The 19,690-nt window shown below is 37.7% G+C and overlaps 1 protein-coding gene across 1 annotated transcript in view; it reads left to right on the top strand.

Annotated features, from left to right (window-relative positions):
- MYO16 (myosin XVI) overlaps positions 1-17,981 on the top strand; it is a 379,702-nt gene extending 361,721 nt beyond the window's left edge. Inside the window, exons 34-35 of the mRNA XM_082054681.1 lie at positions 2,040-2,131; positions 17,108-17,981. Coding sequence (XP_081910807.1) covers positions 2,040-2,131; positions 17,108-17,341 — 326 coding nt within the window. The 3' untranslated portion in view covers positions 17,342-17,981. The remainder of the gene's footprint in view (positions 1-2,039; positions 2,132-17,107) is intronic.
- Positions 17,982-19,690: the final 1,709 nt, after the last annotated feature.

Below are 19,690 nucleotides of genomic sequence, written 5' to 3'. Positions count from 1 at the left end.
CAGGGTCAGATTCCCACTCTGGACCAGGCAGGAAAGGACTGAAATGCTGAATTATCACAAGATTTGACCTGGCTCCTCAGCTGCAAACAGAGGTTTCACCTTCTTTGCTGTTTCCATGTGTCCAGATGAAGTTCAGATGAACTGAATCTGTAGAAAAGAAATCCATATTTATTAGTACTTTACACAAGTTTCATTCAGAAGAACAAATCGAAGAAAAACAGGTGTCCCTACTTACACAGTAATACCCCATTATAAGGGGGAAAATAGGAGAAGGGTAGAGAGACCAAAAAGGAATAAGGATCACTGCTTCTTTTAAAAATTCTTGTTTTATTTCTCTTGCAAAGCAAGTTATTTTTTGAGATTATTCGTGCAATTTATATTTTCATGAGTTAAATCATATATCAGTAACCATATAGGAGTTAGTGCTCATTGATTAAATTAAAATAAAGAGGGAGGGAGGGAGGCAGGCAGGCAGGCAGGAAGGAAGGAAGGAAGGAAGGAAGGAAGGAGAGAGAGAGAGAGAAAGCAAGCAAGCAAGCATTTTTTTATACTGAAAATAGCAGGTTGGAAGACAAGCATGTTTCATAGTGTGCCTCTATGCCAGTTTCATGATTGAACAAGAAACTGAACATAAACATGAAATAGAACTATGTCTATCCCATAAGCAGTTATGATTCATTGCATTTGAACTTTGCATTGTTTCCATTATGATTCTGCATATGTTATGTATAATATGCAAAGAGTGGGGCTGTCCTCATTTTTTCTTATCTAAGAGTTACATATCACACAATCACTTTACCACACCTTTAGCCACACAAAATCCAAATGGCTCATCTAATCAAATACTTTAGATTAGATGTTAGCCATTTCTCAAGTGATCTACTGAGAACAATTCAACTTACATATCTCTTACCAGGATGAATCCTCTTCTCATGGTGACTAGCTCTGTTAGGTTGACTAAAGAAGGAATAGTGATAAGCTCTTTATAGATGCCATAGTAGCATGTGGTGAAACACTGGCCCAGGTTGCCCAGAGAGGTGATAGATGTCCCATCCCTGGAGACATTCCAGGCCATGCTGGACAGGGTTCTGAGCAACCTGATCTAGTTGCAGATGTCCCTGCTTATTGCACGGGGATTGGACTAGATGACCTTTGAAGGTCCATGCCAACCCAAACTATTCTATGATGATGATTCTACAATGATGATTCATGAAAATTTGGAATATACGCTATAGGAAGCAATACCAAAATTGCTGGATACCAGACCTACCATGATGGCTGTGATTCTCGTTTGTGAGGGACTTAATAACACCTATCATGGACTGATTGTGTTTCTGCTTCTGCCTTTGGTTCCCCTCCTCCCACCTTTCAGATCCTCTGTAGCACGATGTGAATGGTCTTCCCTCTCCGGCAGAAGCGATGGGGATGGCCGGCAGTGGGCCTCGCTCTAGGATCACAGGAGCAGAGGTGTTGGTTTCTCTTGACTACAGAGGGAAACCACCTGGCTCTTTTATACTGGTTGACTGGTTTTCATACAGCTAAACTTTGGGCAGCTGATTCCTACGTGAAGACTGCACAATAAGTACAAGAATCACAAAAAGCCTCTGTACCGCGGAGATGAAGTCCTGGATCTACTTATTGACTTCCCACGTGACCCAGAGACGTTAATTTGAGAGCAGACCGCAGGCCTGTTTTCCATTCCCTTTGCATTGTTTCTGCGGAGAAAAGGAGCCAGGGGAAGAGGAGCCAGGGATTTCTGCATTGCAGGAGGAATCCCTGGCCAGTGTATAGGAAATGTGATATTTGTAGGCTCTTTCAGTACAATTGCTCCTTCTGTAAACCAGCATGCATACCTGTGATGCTATTCATACTTGGTAAACAAGAATTATTCTAGTTTCAGTAAGCATGGAAATAGTAAATATCCAGGCAAATGTGTGATTTTTTTGTTCTTTTTTAGTAAAACAAGGTCTTTTGAATCTTATGCTGAAATCAGCCAATGCATAAATGTCAGATTATAAATTAGTATTGTTTTGCTTTAGGTTTGTCAGAGGAAAATGAATATTCAAGACTGTCAGCCAGCACTACGGCAGGCTCATCGATTCAAAGACATAGAGAGAGCCACACTAGTCAGGTAAATATTTTACTGATAGTCTACTAGAACCAGTAAAAGAGAAAAAAAACCCCAACATAGTAGCTGCATGTTGAAAACTGCCTTGGTTCAAATTTGTGTGTTGGCATTAAAAAATGTAGGCTTCTTTTACAGGTTTGTATTGAGCTAAGCTAAGTACAATAATGAATTTACTCTTTTTGTTTGTTTGTTTGTTTGTTTGTTTGTTTGTTTTCTGGGAGTATAATCATCCTGAAAGGTTCTCATACTAGAGTTCAAAGTTTAAGAAACTTATGGTTGCTGGTTGTTAGGATGCTATTTTCAGGCAGGAAATATCTCTTCACCCTCAGAGGATCAAGATGCAAGATGTTTTCTCTCTCAAGATATTCATTCATACCAGAAAGAGCTGTGTGATAATGAACCTCATAGGAATAAATGCATAATTATAGCAATCTTCACTGTTTTTTTATACCAGTATAAATGAGATTAAAATCAAAATAATATCTAGAAATTAAAACAGCAATAGGTACTGAGGTGGTGTGAAGCTTCCACTTTAGTTCTTTTAAAATTGCCGTTTAGTCAATGTCACTTTAAAATAACAACATCGAATTAACTTTCATGTTAAGTGAACAAAAAGGAATAAACTTTGTCATAATATGTTTTCTTCATTCTTTTCTTCCTTTGTAAATAACCAATTCAGGCATGAAGGCATTCAAGCTATTTTATTCTATTTTACTTAAATGGCATTAATTCTCCTGTTGTCTTTTGTCTTCAGTCCACTTTTCTAAAAGGGCTGTCCCAAGTCATTTTTTCATTTGAGAAGACTGTAAGTATCTTACAGTAAAGCCAGATATTGTCCACAGAGAAAAAATATTGGAGCTGAGAGGCATTTCCTCAACAGAAACCTCTCATTAACCAATGGTACAGTTTTCAAACAATTTTACCAGAAGGTAAGGGAAGTGCTTTATCACATTTAAAAGCTACTTGTCTGTGGTGGACAGCTGACATTTAATTGCAACAAAATACTGGCCCTAACCAAGAGAATGAATGTTTGGGCATTGACTCCAACAGGAGTGGGATTCAACCTGCAACATCATGTTCAGTCTTAATGTAACTTTAAAACACAATAGCTTTTAACTGAGTAAATACGTAAGCAAACTAGTACAAAAGTCTTCACTTTTTATTTTTCTGCCCTACTGTCCAAAGCACAGGGATAACTACAGCACCTAATCTGAGCTGAAAAATTGTGCCCGGACTAGACTGATCTCTTCAGATAAATCAATGAGGCCGGCCAAAGCTGCCCTGGTAGATGTTCCCACATAGCTGTCTTGTACACAGTAACAAATCTTTACCATCACCATACCTCTCAAACTCTCAAAATATACTTTGGCCACATTTTTCACAAAGTACTTACAGGTCTGCTGTCTCCAGATCAGTATATTGGATGAGGATATGAGATTATAAAGATGACTAGAGGCAATGTTTTCAGTTGTCTCTGTTACATTTTTTAATGGTCAACCAAATACTTACTAGGCATAAGAGTGGCCAAAGAGACCTTTCTAACGAATGAAAAATCCAAGTCCCAGGCACTGCTCCAGTTATAAACCTCACACAGTGAGACACTTTCACCACAGAGCACGTTACACCTCTGTTGCTCTGCTGCTCTGGGATCAAGGAAGATCATATGTAAATTACAACATCAGTGCAGTACATGGAGAGTTAAATGAACTTGGTATAAGGGAGCCATTATCATCTTCTTATCTTTGCAAAATGGAAACTGTTCCCTTCTGTGAAATACATCTGCAACGTTTAAATGCTTTATTTTAGAAGCAAGTCTTTAACCATTTACAAACATCTATTTTCGATTTTTCCAAAACTGCTTGCCAAAAGCTGAACACAATTTCAATTCAGTACTTTGAAATATCACACTTCAGTAAATAGATGTTTTGCCATTTGTTTTCACAAATCTTTAAAATAGATTCTGTGCCATGTACTCAGAATTATATTCAGGGACAATCCTTAAAGGCAAGCTCAATAAGAACTGTGAAAAGTTTAGAGAAGGAACCTGCAGTTCTGTGATTTTTTATACAATTGCCTTAATGAATAAACATCTTCCAAAGTGACGTTGCCAAAAGAAAAAAATCTTCCTCCCACCAAAAAAAAAAAAAAGAAAAAAAAAAAAGAAAAAAAATTAAAAAGTCTTTGTTCACAGGGCTGAGAATTCTTACTGTAAAAATCATTCCTCACCATTTCTAAAGTATGGCATATATTTGAAAATGATTGGTTTTAATTACAGCTGACATTTCTTAGTATGCTGCTGGTGACTCTAACAGCGTACGACTGTATTGTAAAAGCCTTTGCCAGGCTTCACTGCAGTAACCTTATCACTTTAAAGTAATTCTTGCACAGACATATGAAATAGGACAGATTGTTTCACAGATCTATGAAAGTACTGATTGACTAATTGCTTTAGAAAAAGAAACATAGGCTGGGTCCTTAGATTTCTTGGCAGACACCTGTCATTTCAGCTAAGGGAAACTGGTTCATTAGCTTTCAGGGACTTCTAATATTTATGGGTTTTTTAATATCTCCCTGCTAGTTCCTTACTGAGGTGACAGGAGTTAATTTCATTTTTGCCACAGGATCTCAAGGCTCTTACACATCCAACTAAAGCTGAGGCATTGTGGCTTATGGTACCATCATGTTGTCACATCAGGTGATAATTACCTGCATCCCTGCTTGATACTTCCTGCACATGGCAAACCTACACACTTCAGAGAGCAAATTCTTCAGCTCAATATCTGTCAACATGCATCATAAGGATCAATCTTTTAACAAACACTTTTGGAAGCAATTACCAAAGTATAAAATATCATGCAGATGTGAATTCAGCAACTTAGTTGATCATCTCTAAAGTGAAACAATACAAAACAAATGTTAGCTGTTGGCACAAATGCCACTTTTCTAGGGCAATGATTCCCTTAAGGTTGATTTTTATTGGAATGGAAAATGACTAAAATTTTTTTTAAATTGTGGAAATACTAATAAAATATTTCTCGTTTTAAAGTTATAAAATAAAATTATAATTTCTTCTGCTAGAAAGAGGGGAAGAGTGTAAAAAAATACTTCTATCTTATCAAAAATGGAAGAGCTTACATCGAAAGAAATGAGTCTTGCATTTTAAAAGAATAACAGAGTATGGAGCTTTTTTAAAAACTAATACCTTTTCCTTCCTATTATTCTGTGGGTGTACAGTTACTGATTTCCAAGTGATTATATCTGTAGGTTGCAAGTAAGTACCACATAAAAACATAAAGAACACAACATCTGATGTAACACCATAGCATCATCTTCATCCTCAATGAAGATGAATACTGAATGGTGGATTTGGGGGTCAAAATTGCCAAAACCAGTTAGCCAAAACTTTCATGTTCTATAGTTTGTTGGGATAGTAGATCTTTCAGAAGTTATTTGTTAGCAAAGAGCCACATGTATTCTTTTTACCAACCTAGGATGCCATCTTCCCTGTATTTTATGCTTTCCTTGAAAAACAAAAAATTATAGTCAAGGAAATCTTCAAAATGTAACCTACAGCAAAATGGTTCTGCAAGAAACAAAATCCAGATCTGTCCTGACAAGAAAACCTACTTTACTCTTAGCAACTAAGCCCAAATACATGAGCTGCAAGAACTGCATCTGCCTGAGCTTCTGCAGAAAGCCTTTTGGTAACTGTGCTGCACCTCTTACTCCCTGAAGAGCTGAAAACTAGGAAACTTCCTTTTCCAGACTTGATTTAAAATTACTGATTTAACATTACTGAAATGCTTATTGTTGCAAATTGCTTCAGTGATTTGTTTAAACAATTTGGGACTTTAAATGTGCCTTGATCTATAGTCTTGAATTCTTATCCCATAATTTCCTTCCAGAGGCAAAGAAACCACCAAAATGGAAGAGATACATCTTCTGGCCATTTGTGCCATAATCTTGCTTAGATAGGAAATTTTGTTATAAGGGTTGTTTCTGATTAGTCATGCTCCAGGAAATGATCCCAAAGCATACTGGAGACTCCACAAATGTTGAAATTGTTTAGCAGAGTCTAAAAGCCAACTGCCCCCTAAAATAAAGCAGGTTTATAAAATATTACCTCTGTGCTCCTTTTCTTTTACATGAAGCATTTCTCAGTTCCTTAGCCAATCCAATGGGCTCCTTCCTCCAAACTGTATTTATTGCTTCCTCTGTTCTCAATAGCTCCTATGTGTGCGTATGTTTAAAAGACAGAGCATAAAGACTGTTGAAATACATAAGTTCTTTGGAATGTCAGCAACAGCAGCTAGATGAAATAGCATCCACAAAAGCAAGACTGTATCTTTGGCACCTCAAACAAAAGCTAAGCACCCCTTCCGTCTTCTTTTTCACAGATCCAGGACTATGGTTTTTTATTATTTGGGGTAAAAATATTTTGAAGTTGTTATTAACATTCGCTACAAAGTGGGATGCGGTGAGAGAAAAGATATAGTGGAGTGAAGAAAAGCAGGCCAGCAAAAAGACTCCTTGTTTCTTACGTGGGCAGCAAGAAGCAACATGGTCTCTCTGTAATGGGATGAGGTGGACAACCTGGAGATAATGAACAGATGGGAAGTGAGGGGCAGCTTAAAGACTAGAGTGATAATAAGTGGGGTGGGGGGGGTGGGGAGTGGGAGTGAGGAGTAAAACAGGCACCAGATAAAGGATGATTCAGAGAAGTAAGGTTGGAGGAAGAATAAAATGATTGAGGGAGAACGCAAATAATAAAATGGAATAGGGGATTTAGAAAGAGGAAAGAAGAAAAAGTCAGAGAAAAAAAGGAAAAGGAAAGGGAAAGGGAAAGGGAAAAGGAAAAGGAAAAGGAAAAGGAAAAGGAAAAGGAAAAGGAAAAGGAAAAGGAAAAGGAAAAGGAAAAGGAAAAGGAAAAGGAAAAGGAAAAGGAAGAAAAGGAAAAGGAGGAAAAGGAAAAGGAAAAGGAGGAAAAGGAAAAAGGAGGGGAGGGGAGAGGAATTAGAAAAGCAACTAAAAGGAAAATAAGAATAAAAGGAGGGAAAGAACCAAGGACAGATCAGAGGCTGGTGGAGTAAAAAGAGAGAGGGACTAAGGAGTAAAAAAAGTAGAAAGCCTATGTAATGTTCCAGATATGATATCCATCTTCATATACATATCAATGTGATATTTCATGTTCCATGAAATAAACTAATTGTAATAATCTATGCAAGTTGGTTTGCAACCATAGTCTCCTGAATATTCAGCCATCCAAGGAGAAAGGTAGAAAATCTCCCCTTAAATGGTGCAAAGCCTCCTTGTGCAGTTTAGTTTTCTAATGACTGAATGTTGGCTTATTTGAAATCAGATGATTTCACATGCATTCAGCATCTATGAAGATACTCCCAGAACAAGACACAAATAAGCAAGCAGCTTGCCATCCTAGTAGGTTAAGTAATATCAAACATAAAGTACACACTGGCATAAGGTTTTGATTACCCACTTCTAAAACATTTTCTATCTGTCACATGCTCAAAAAGGTAACATAAAAAATCATGGTTGTTTTTTCACATATTGTTATATTAAAAAATCTGCAGTCTTATCTCTTCTATTTTGTTTAAACCCCATAGTGCAGGTTGGCAGATTGCAGTAATATAGGAGCCAACATTTGACAATGAAAAATTGGAGATGTCTTTTCATATTCGTGAAGAATGTATTTATCGTTTCATTATAGCTTAAGCCATAGGTCTTATTTCATGAAATCTCATTGCTTTCAGCAGCCTCTTCCCTCTGAAAGAGCTCTGTGTTCATTATAGTTTCAAGGGCCATCTTTGTTCCTACTTGATTTAATATTTGTTGCAGATCACTTTTTTGTTGACTATTCGAAAGTATAAAATAATGAGTAGTCAAAAATACAATGTGTTGCTACCCCCCACCCATTGTCACAGTTCTAAACACTGGGCTCTAACATTTGTTATTAATGTCTGTCATGTTTGCCTATTAGCTGGAAGTAATCTTTGATCATCTTTGAAGCAAAACATGGCAATCAAACAAGTCTGGTATAATAAAAACCAAACAAACAAACAAAATCAACAACCCACACACCCCCCCCCAAAAAAAAAAAAAAAAGAAAAAAAAGAAAAAAATAACAGCAAAACCACTAACACCTTTGTAAACACATAATATCCAAGAGATGACACAAAATGATACCTATTCATCATTGATCTGAACTAACATATCCCCCTGAATTGTGTTTTGTTTATTGTTTTGACAGTAACATCAAAGAATTCCCTTTGTAATGTCACATACCAATAAAATTCAGGTCTTATAACACAGTGTAGCTTTATTTTTAGAAGACTTAGAGTCAAAAACATGTACCTTACAGATTAAATGATATGAGGTAGTGCGCAGTATAAATTCATCAGTAGGTACAGTATCTTGCGGTTCTGTGTCGAGGGCTTTTGGAGGTTTGATGCCCCTCTGCTCTGCAAGCATTTCCTGGACCTGACTTCTGTGACCATCAAAAGGGAAAGCACAGATTCTCCTCTTTGAACCCATAGATGCAACAAAGAACTTCCTACACATGAGGCCCCTTTTGTGTCTCTACTGTTTCATCCTCATTGCATTTTCCTGTGGTAGAAGGCTGTGACTGTTGAGGAACAAAACCTCCCGAGCATCCCTTTCCCCTCCAGAAGCTCAGGTGCTTGGCTGAAATACATATTTATTCCCCTTCAGCTGCCCCCATGGCCAGCGGGTCACCCGAAAAGGCTGCTTCCAATCTGAGTTTGATGGGAATGCGGTCCCCTACCCCATGGACAGCATCTGTGGAGAGTGACTTCACTTCTGACTTAGTCATAAGTGCCTGGTGGGAGGGAGAATAAATCAGTCCCTCTGCCCTTCGTTCTCTTGCTGTCACACGCTGCTGCAAACATGTTGATCGGCAGAGATACAGATTGCTAACAGGACATAAATTGTTTGCCTCTAGTGTTCTTTGACCATAAGTGTAGTGTTTTTGCAGAAGAAAAGATGGTACACACATTAGCAAATACAAGTTGATGATTGCTTCGAAAGCATTGTGGCAAAACCTCGTCTGTAACTGATCAAGTGAAATATCTCCATTAATACCACAAAGCAGCAGTGATCAATTAAGTAGCAACATGATTCATTTTTTCAGATAGTTTCTGTTACATTATGTACAAAATGGTATCAGCATTGTTAGGTCAGCTGTTCTGAAGACCTCTACAATAAATGATTTGTCTTCAGAACTCATCTTGAGAAAGGTACAGTTGCTGTCCTGGGCATCATCTTTTTCTCAGGCATCAGAGGTAAATTAGGAGAATGCTCCGAAGGTTTTAAAGAGCATTGCGTAGTGAGTTTGTCTGGAAAGAGAAATATTACCTTAGAGAAAAAAAAAGCAAAACAAAACAAACAACAGTATAATTCAATATTTGTTGATGTTTTAGTCACTCTCAGAAGGTGTCATTTAGTTGCTGATATCAGAAATCTAGAGTTGAAAGAAACTCAGCCAAAACAAATAATAAAAAATAAATGATTGAAACCCTAAAAATCCAAATAAGTAAATAAAATACACCGTTGTTTTGAATGTACAGGCTTGTACAACTCTATTCCCAGCTCAAGTAATCATAATGCCTGATGTGTACTGTCATATATTATTGAACATTGCTCACCTTATTCTAATAGTTTCTGCCAGATTACACATTATATCTGTACCCAGGATTTGTGACTGATATTATTTTGCAAATATATTATAACTTCGATTGTTGAAATACCTCCAAGCTGTGTGGAAGATGATTAACCTAATTAAATGTGGTCCCAGGCAACTTCACTGATGCAAAGGCAGAAAAGTATGGAAGACGAAGTCCTGCTTTTACAACTAAAATGTATTCCTGAATAAAAGAACAAAAGAAAACCACATCACCACCCACCACCACCGCACACCCTGCAAAGCAAAACAACACAAAACCAAAACAACAAACGAGCAAACAAACAAACAAACAAAGGCATGAAAGAAAATCAGACAACTTACACCAGAAACAGAATTTCAGCCAGATGAAAAATATAAAATAGAATTGCAGTCAGATGAAGAATATGAAATCTTCTGATTGGGACACACCAAAAGCGTGTGTAGCCCAGGAGTCTCTTTCTGACCAGAACGAGAAGGAGCTCCCACTTAGGGAAAGCAGAGAGGTGTGAAGTGACTCTTCTGCTGGTGTGATCTCTTGGTTTCCAGTGGTCTGTGAGGAAGGTCCTTCTGGAGACAGAGTTCATTCTGTAGCTAGTAATCCTTAGTGGACTTTCTTTTATGATTTTTTCTGGAAAATCCTTTCAGAAAGCCAAACTGAGGCAAACAGTGGAATTAGTTCTTTTTTAGGATGAAGCTTGAGAGGTCTCCAAATGCCATGTGTGATAGCAGAAGGCTGGACTGGGCAATCAAAGATGCCTGTTCCTCCATGGTCTCTGACACCAGAATATCCTGCTTCCAGCATCACCCCACGACTGATGTTTGGAAGAAAATTAAATCTGTCTCTCGAAAAATCCAGATACCTGAAAAATGCTTTCCAGAAGGGAAAGAATTTCTTCCTGGCATTTGTGGTGATCCATTTTTTTTTTTCAGAAATATAGCCACTTTTTAGTTTTGTTTTAAATACAACGTTACTCTCAAAATTACCCCCAATTTTTAAATATTGCCAAAGCTATGTCTTCCTTTGATATGTCATCTATATAACACCTGTTCTAAAAGTAGCTTATTCTTTCAATGTAATACAAATCTTAGCCAAGAGAAAAAAATGTTTTCTTGTTTAGAACAATGCAAATGTAACATATATATCAGTTATGGGTCTCATATTCAACTCTATTTAAGATGGCATACCTCCTGCAGAGCAATTCCAGATTTGCACCAGACAGAGCAACTGTCATCTTTGCCATTTTCTCTTTTCCAATGAACCCACTTGCCGTCCATTTGAAGTGTTACTTTTGGAGAAACTAAGGTTGCTCCAACACAAAGAAAAATAATCAGCAGTTTAAAAGAATGATTAACTAAAAATCACTCTATTGTTGCATGTCACATAAAGTCATTATATCCAGGGGGTCTGCATTTACAAATAAAAATGCATTCACAAGACAGTCGCATGAATCAGCTTGGATCCCAGTGGTACATTTGTATTTGAAGATTTTTAATTGGAATTTAGAAGCATGTAAACTCATTTATCATAGCTGCTCTCTGCTCCCTGCTGGGGTCTTACACGGCCAGTGCAGGTTTCCCAATCAAACACAAATTTACATATTGATTTGATTCACGATGAATGCTTGCCTAGACTTTGTAATACACTCTTGGTTTCCTGTGCGCTTCCCCCTTGTATCTTTAAATAAGTATTGGATTGGCAAATAACTTGTCAGCTGACAGATTTTTTTTCTTGATTCAAGAACCGATGGAAAAAGAATCTTTTCCTGATTTATGCTTTTTTGTCACATAGAAAAAACCCAAACATATCTGTTTAAACTTGAAGGATTTTTTGAGAGGTTGCAGTGTGCTTCTCCTGTAGTTTGGAAAAAAGATGTGATGTGTGTTTGGAAGCCATCAGTGCAGGAGCTTATCAGATACAAAAAGAAAACGGGGAAAGATGAAGCCATTAAAATGAGTTAAACATTTTTGTGAGATGCATGTATGTCAGAGGTTGAATGAAAATGTGTTGGTCTTGCTAATAATTGCATACAGTATGACTTATTTCCAGAATTACTGAATGAAATTGTATCTTTAATTTTGAAATGAGAGGTGAGAACACCCTGATCACTTCTGTCTTTAAAACTGATGATCCACAGGGGACCCGCCAGGGTTTGTGAACTGATTTTGAGGGCTCTAATAAAGATAACTGTAAGTTACTTATTGGCTGAAATTTGTTCTGCTTATGTTTTTAGGCAGCCTACAAACTGGAAAAGATTTTTTAAAAAGTTTTTTTCAGGGAAGTTCCATTTCTGATTATTGCATAATTCACTTTAGATCCTGATCAAACTTCAGAAAACTAACATCATTGCTGTTCAAGACTCAATCTCCCCATAGATTCCATGATGGGACATCAACTTTACTAACAATTTAAAACACTAATGGAACAGAAACATAATAATGCTGTAATAATTTATTGTGAGCATCTACTGACAGTTCTTTTAAAGCACCAACGTTAACAAATCTATTAAAGAAAATAATTGGTAGTGTTTCTCTGAAGGGAAAATATGGACCTTTTGCAAATGTGTCAGGACTACAGGTTTATATGCTATACATGTCCTTAAATTGTGTTGTGATTCGAAAATCTCTCTTCTGTTGTGCTTATATGTCTATATTCAGAAATTTTACTAAAACTTACAGAAGCAACTAAATTGGAACTGTAATCAAGCATGAAGAGCTACATTTTATGGAAAGAAAATTATTTCTATGTTTTAACATCCGAAATGTAATTAAATACTTATTTTCATTTTCTGGTGAATAGTAGAAAAATTAAACGTAATCACAAATAACAAAACAAAAGTTACTAGAGCACAATACACATATTATTGAAAAAGTAAACACTACATTTGGTCAGGGAGAGAGCAAAATGAGATGAAATACTCAAAATAATCTTCTAATGCAAATCAATAAATCTCTGTTTGGCAGACAGTTAAATGAGACCTTTAGCCATAGGTTGATGATAAAGACCATTGCATTTGACACACAAATAGACAATATAAGCTCTTTATTACTTTTAAATGTTACAAAATATCCTCTGTAAAGTTACAGCATTTGATCTCTTAATGCAGAATGAATTTCCTGAGGTGCTAGAGCCAAATCTCTAAAGAACTCAAAGTTAATTTTAAATGGACCTGTTGATCTCGTTAGCTGGCATACCTTTTGTCACAAATTATTTAAAAATGTGAAACCTTAAACTCTCCATAGTTAAAAGCTCGCTATTTTTTTTTAACTAGCCTCAGAAATAAGACTAAAATTAAAATAATTTATTGACTTATCTTACATCAACTCATCTTGTTTCTAAGGCAAAGCTGAAATCCCATATGTCTGCTTTAGGCCATAAAGTGAAATTTAGGCAGAATTTAGAAGCCTAAATCCAGAAGGCAACTCAGGGGCTCATTTGCCAGTGACTATGAGATACTTAAATGTGTATAACTCAGCAGGCAAAATCATGGTCCATGACTTTCATGGTTGCCACCATGCAACCATGAAAGTCTCTGTATCCTCTGTCTCTTGTGTGCTAAAACCATAAGGGACTCACTCTGAAGGATTTGCTTTAGCATACTTACCACACATGGACAGCACAAAGCCCAGGAGCCAAAGTCCTCCTTCCTTGCACTCAGAGTCCACCTCTTCTAGTCACAATGTCCTCTCAGCATGTGGGAACTCGGTCTCTTCCTTAACCTGAGAGAAGTCCACATCTTCTGATTTCCCAGTATGCTCAAACCACTAGATAATGATGAAAGTCCTTCCATGCATGTCCCGATGGGACCGAGCCATTGATGCTCTGTCACCAACCAAAATCCCTAGTGCCAAGAGGAGAGCATTTGCTTCTACAGTCTGATAGTTTAGCTGTGAGGTGGGAGGAACAAATCCTAGGGTCTCTTCCCTGGGCTGCTCATAACATTTATTTTGTTCATCTTGCCATATTTGCAGTGGAAAGTGTGGATCTTGATTAACTGCTTCAATCTGTTGCAGCTTTGGTAACTCCAGATGCTCTTCTCTTGTGCGTCACTGTCTTTGAGACTTCAGCTTTTCTTTTTTGCTCAGTAAGGACTCTTGATACCAAAACAGGGATGGTGTTTTCACCAGATGGCAGGGCTGTTGGATGCTAGGCATTCAAATACTACATGTTTTTGTGGGTCTAGCCCAAAAGCTTTGTTGCCCATAATGGTCTGATTGACCATTGACACTGAGTAGGAAGATCCTGTTCTACAGTTGGTACAATCTCTATCCCTTAATAGTTGAAGTTGTTTTTTCACTGTTCATTGAGAAGATCAGTAGTCTTAAAGGAATTGCTTTCTACACACCTCATTTACTCTTCACAAAATACATGTTCAGGATACAGAATAATAATAAAGAAACATGGTTTTCTGTTATACATTGTGCTTCATGTAAAATTACTCAGCAGATCTTTTCCATAATGAATATGTAAAATAAATCTTTAACTTGTCACAGGTCTAATCACAAATGGAAAAGAGAAAAGATATCATCTTGTTCAAATAGAACTAATTAAATTAATTGATTCATTTAGATCTTTGCCATTTCTTGCGCATTTTCCCTCATTTCATTTCCACTGGATTTCCATTGTCCATCCTTCATCCACGTTGAAATATAAACTCTTTCATGGTTATTTAACATCTCAGTCCCGTAGTGAATGAAGTTTTAAAATATTTTCCTTCCCTGTTTTAAAAATGCAATAAAGGATGGACACTTATTTGTGGATTGGGCCTACATTTGTCCACTATACACTGGAAAATGAGCTGTATAGTGAGACTGCTGACCCAAGATTAATTCGCAGCTTGTATAAGCAGGGTCAGGATAAGAAACCTTCTTCAGTGCCTGTAAGCTATAGATAGGATGCATTTGTCCATTGCCCTGCCCAGGCAAATTGCACTGGCTTTTCACCCTGCACTTGTGTACCTTTATGTTTCTTAGAATGGCAGTGGAGCCGTCTCTATCCAAATACTTTGTCCATACTTCATTAGAGTCGTGCTATCAAACTTTTTTCACCTGAGCACACCCAATAATACAGAGTTTCAAAGCATCTGTTTTTTTATAAGTATACTTATCTACCAGTTTTCAGACACATCTTTGATTATTTATCTCTGAAACTGTTTTGTATGAAACTCTTGCAGCTAGCACAGCTTGCTTTTTGTATGTTCCAGCACCTCTCTGAGAAGCATTCCTAATACAGGTTCATGAAATGCCTAACATTTAGATGCAAATAAGGTGACTAAATTGGAAGAATGAATTCCATTCTACCTGTTTTCTAAACTGGGTTATGCCCATAATTTAAACCCACAAAAATCTATAGAAATTGGCCAATTGGCCACAATAAGCTGCAGCATCTCCCAAGCCATACATCTGTTCTATAGGTTAAAACTGCCCAATCTGTCTTAATAAATTGTTTCCAATTACAAACTTTTAATTTGTCTTCTAACCTTTCCTCCCCACACTGAAAACCAAAAAAAAAAAAAGAAAAAAAAAAAAAAAGAAAAAAAAACGGTAATGTGTTTTGGTACACAAGAGTTATCTGATATCCCTCTAACAATACCCATGGAACATTTCATTTTCCTTTCAGTTGCTTTTTGTGCAAACATGAAAGCAAAGAGGTTTTTGATTTCCTAGTGGTATGTAATTGGATGGCATCAAAATATACTTTAATGAAGTCTTTCAAACACTTTCTATTTTTCTTCTTTTTTCTTAAAAATGTCATTATGTAGGTTAATGCATTTCTCTTTGAAGCATCAACCAACCAGAAATTAAGCAGATTCCCCATAGATCTTCAGGCATCTCCATGTACGGTCGCATTCCTTTTCTGACAGCATATGTGAAAGGTCTGACTTGCACAGGAGACATTTGCAGCATTGGTGTAAAGCCTGTGTAAACCCCTGTACCCAGGTACCTGCTGCTCCGTGGAGGAACAGCAGGAGCCACAGGCCTTTGCAAAGTCATCTACCCTTGGAACCTTATTACCCATCAGTGACAAAAATGCCATTCATGTCGCTCAGCCCTCCTTGCAGCCAGAACCGACCACATGGGTAGTGTCTCATGAGCATTTGGGGGCACTGCACATACTTGGTGACATATCATGGTGACTAACTTGCAGCCAGCTCTCATTATGACAAGGAGTATAAATGCAACCTTGACAAGAACAGCCATACTTCTCAACGTGAGCCTGTTGTGTGAGGTGAAGCATGGGCATTTTAGTCACATCATAGGTGCCTCTGGGGGTCCTTCAGAAGGAAGGCAACAGGGTAAGGGCCATGGGCCATTAGCTGTTAGAATTAGAATAATGGGGTTAAACCAAGACAGGGGCAAAAACCTTGCTACACCTGCAGCTGCTATTTGCTCCATGTAAAGGAGTATTTTGTTAGAATAACAGTATTATGACATCAGTTTTAAGACCAAGTTGTTAGAAATATGAACTACTCATCACTATGGGCAGTATTGTTTGTGTGTTTTAGAGGATTGTGTTCATGCACCCTTTACTGACATAGGGGAGTTTTTTCCATTAGTTTCATTTTTGGTACCTACTTCATACGACTTCAGTTCTGTGACTTTCAGACATGAGATTGAAATAGGGCAATTCTAAATCATTAATTTTCTTTATTTTCAGTGTAAAGAATGATAAATGAGGAGTGGAGCAGCAAGTTAAGCACAAAGTTTTAAACCCTTTTGGAGGACAAGGTTGCTTCAAATTATTACCAGGGTTGTTTAATCTATCAGGGTTGTTTCAGCTGCAATACAAATGAGAGTAGCTTTCCCTCAGCAGAAGTGTGGAACTTCAGTGCTTGGCCACATGCATTTATTTATTTCTGTAATTGTAAATATTAGAATGGGAGAGCTCACAGCCACTCACCGTCTAACATGGCTCATACTAGAATGTGTGGATAAGCTCATAATGCTCCACGATGCCCTTTGCAAATAATGGATGGAGAGCAGAAAGTGGTTCCCTTCTCACAAGGGGCTTGACAGTATGAAACACCTCTCATGAGTTCAAGGGAAGGTTATTTTGCTGAAAGTCATTACTGTTTATACATCATCATAAGTATCACTGAGCTCTTTATAAAGAAGATAAGAAAACAGGGCCTGAACCTGCCCTGCTCACAGGTTTACATCCATGACAAAAGAGGCAGAGAATCCTGTATGCAGTATCATTCAACATGGATATTGCCGTTTTACACTGCCAGGATAATTAAATTTATCCACCTTTATTATTATTATTATTTCCTTCTCATTAACAGGTTATTCATCAGCTTAGACTTTCAGAGAATGAGAGTGTGGCTCTGCAAGAGCTTCTGGATTGGAGGAGAAAGCTGTGTGAAGAGAGAGAAGACTGGCAGCAAATCTTGCACAACACTGAGCAAAGAATCACAGCCCCACCTCCACCGCCTTGTAAAAAGCCAACACTGCTGAAGAAGGTAGAAGATACCTCCTGCAACAGACTCCCTTCAGGCATATGGGACACCACGATGTGATTCAGATGCATGTATTTGCAGACTGTTAGGAATGAAACCATCTAATGACTTCAATCTGCACAATCAGCAAGCTTTCCTCCCTTCACAAAGCGTGCAGGGATTTTTTATAAGCACTCATTCAAGAGCACAGGATGGAGGAGCTATTCAGATCTGGTGTGTGTGTGTGTGTGTATGTGTATGTTTGTTCTTTTCATATGTATACACATATACATATATGTGTGCACCTGTGAGTATATATATGTATGTGTATATATATAAATGGAGACAAACTGCACTATAAGTGCTTAGTTTAAAAGTACAAGACGGTCACTTAGAGTTCTCCCATGGACAATAAAGAAAATATGTTAAGCAAATGATGGGGAGAAGTGACTGACAGACATTTTAGAGAGATCAGGAAAGTCTGTGTGCACACTGTACAGCTGTTTTATATAGTACAAAAATATGATGTTTCTTGTTCTCTAATGAATGGTTTTATTATATTACATGTATACATATATATATTTCTTTGTAGATGTCTGTGTTCTATTGGCGTTGCAAACCTGAACATTATTTACATGTTTATAACTGGTGTTTTATAACTTTATGCAATTGGTGCTGTCGTTCTTTCTTCAAAATACAGGTAATAAATTCAGTGCTCTCATTTTTCTTTCATAGTTTATCTTTAACAACATACCAAACAATTTTAACACTGTGTTGTTGTTTTCAGAACTGGCAATATCCTTTCTTAAATCCAATCCTGAAATTCTTGCAAAGCTGCTACATGCCGGTGTGGTTCAATGCTGCTCAGTCATGACTTCTTTTCGGTGGGCCTGTGTTTCTGAATGTGTGAACTGTGAATTCTGCAGTTACATCTGAAATCTTATTTCATTCTGGGTTATGTAAAATAATGAGGCACTCATTTAGATTATAAGTATGGTTTGAAATTCATACCTGATTATGCGTAAGGTCAGGTGTCAGCAGAAAGATACATAACGGTAATGAGGTATGAAAATAGGGCTGTGATTTACTGCTACAAGCCAGAAGGCTTTATGGAGATGGCTGTATCAAAGGATTATATCCTTGTGGAGGTACAATGATGCATTTATACCTCAAATTTCATGTAATGAAATGGTTTCAGAAATTGGAGCATTCTAATTGTCGAACATGAGTTCTGAGCAGTAATGTTAATTTATGAAAAACATGCTGCTGGAAACTTGTTAGCTACTGCTCAGCAGTCTTTGAAATACTGCTTTGCCACTAAGAGGTGTAATTTATATGAATACACAGGTATTTTGTCAGGGGCCACTTATTTTAAGTTCTTGGAGTGTGTAGAGCCAGTGCAAAACACTTTTCTTGGCTGTTTGCCCTTTCCCTATTGAGATCCAGGAAAAAGTGCTTGTAATTTTGCAAGTGGATGTAAAACTAATATTTTCAAATGTAAGCTAGGTTTAAAAAGTGAGCTCAGCATTGGTTGGAAGTTAATGGGAAAGAAAAAAAAAATGCTTAGAAATGTAGGTTTTTCCATCATGTTTGACAGAAGCTTCCAGCAGGCCAAATGGCAAAAAGCAATCACATGCTTGTTTGTTTGTTTTTACAGGGAAGCAGCAAAACTCATTTTGTTCTCATTAATATCATCAATCTGCAGGCAGGATTAAGCACCTTCTCTCACTAGATATTAAAACAGACATTTTGAGTGGACAAGGAAGGGGAGACACCAGGTTAGCCCAGAATTTTACCTTGTTACCACTGTCAGCTTCACAGAAGTCCCTTGTATTTCTGTTTATTTCAAGAATACCCATTTCTTTTCTGTGGAGAAGCAAGGACTCCAGGCTCTGAATCTTACCTTCAGCTGATGTAAACGGCCATAGATTGTGACTTTATCCAGGAGGGGTAGCTAACCAATGCAGGAAACAACTCTCACCTCCTAAACCATTATATCAGAACAAGGCTTTGCCTGGACGAATTGAGCTTTCTGGCTTTTCTACTCAGATAACAGGGATACACAGATGTCCCTGTGTGAGAGCAAAATGAAATGGCTCCAGAACTGGATGCAAGAGGGCTAATTAACCCAACCTTGCAAGTACATTGCTTGCAGGATGCACATTGTTATCCCTACATGGCACAGCATCGCTGTACAGAGATCTAACAGCATCTACCCCAGCTGGCTTAGCCACCCTGAACACCTCACTGTGCCCAGACGTGCAGACAGGCCCTTAGGCTTGTCGCTCCTCAAACAGGCCTGGCAATTAGCCCTCTCACCAGGTCTATCATACTGCTGACTCTAATGCCCACTAGCTGGCTTAGCAACTGGTAGCAATCAATCCAGAGCAGCCTGGTGGTTTAGGGCAAGCTGTAAAAACTGACTGAGAA

Source organism: Streptopelia decaocto, assembly GCF_964273445.1.
Source record: "Streptopelia decaocto genome assembly, chromosome: 1".
Lineage (NCBI taxonomy): Eukaryota > Metazoa > Chordata > Aves > Columbiformes > Columbidae > Streptopelia > Streptopelia decaocto.
The sequence above is the reverse complement of the archived record's forward strand: the minus strand, read 5'-3'. Positions and strand labels throughout refer to the sequence as shown.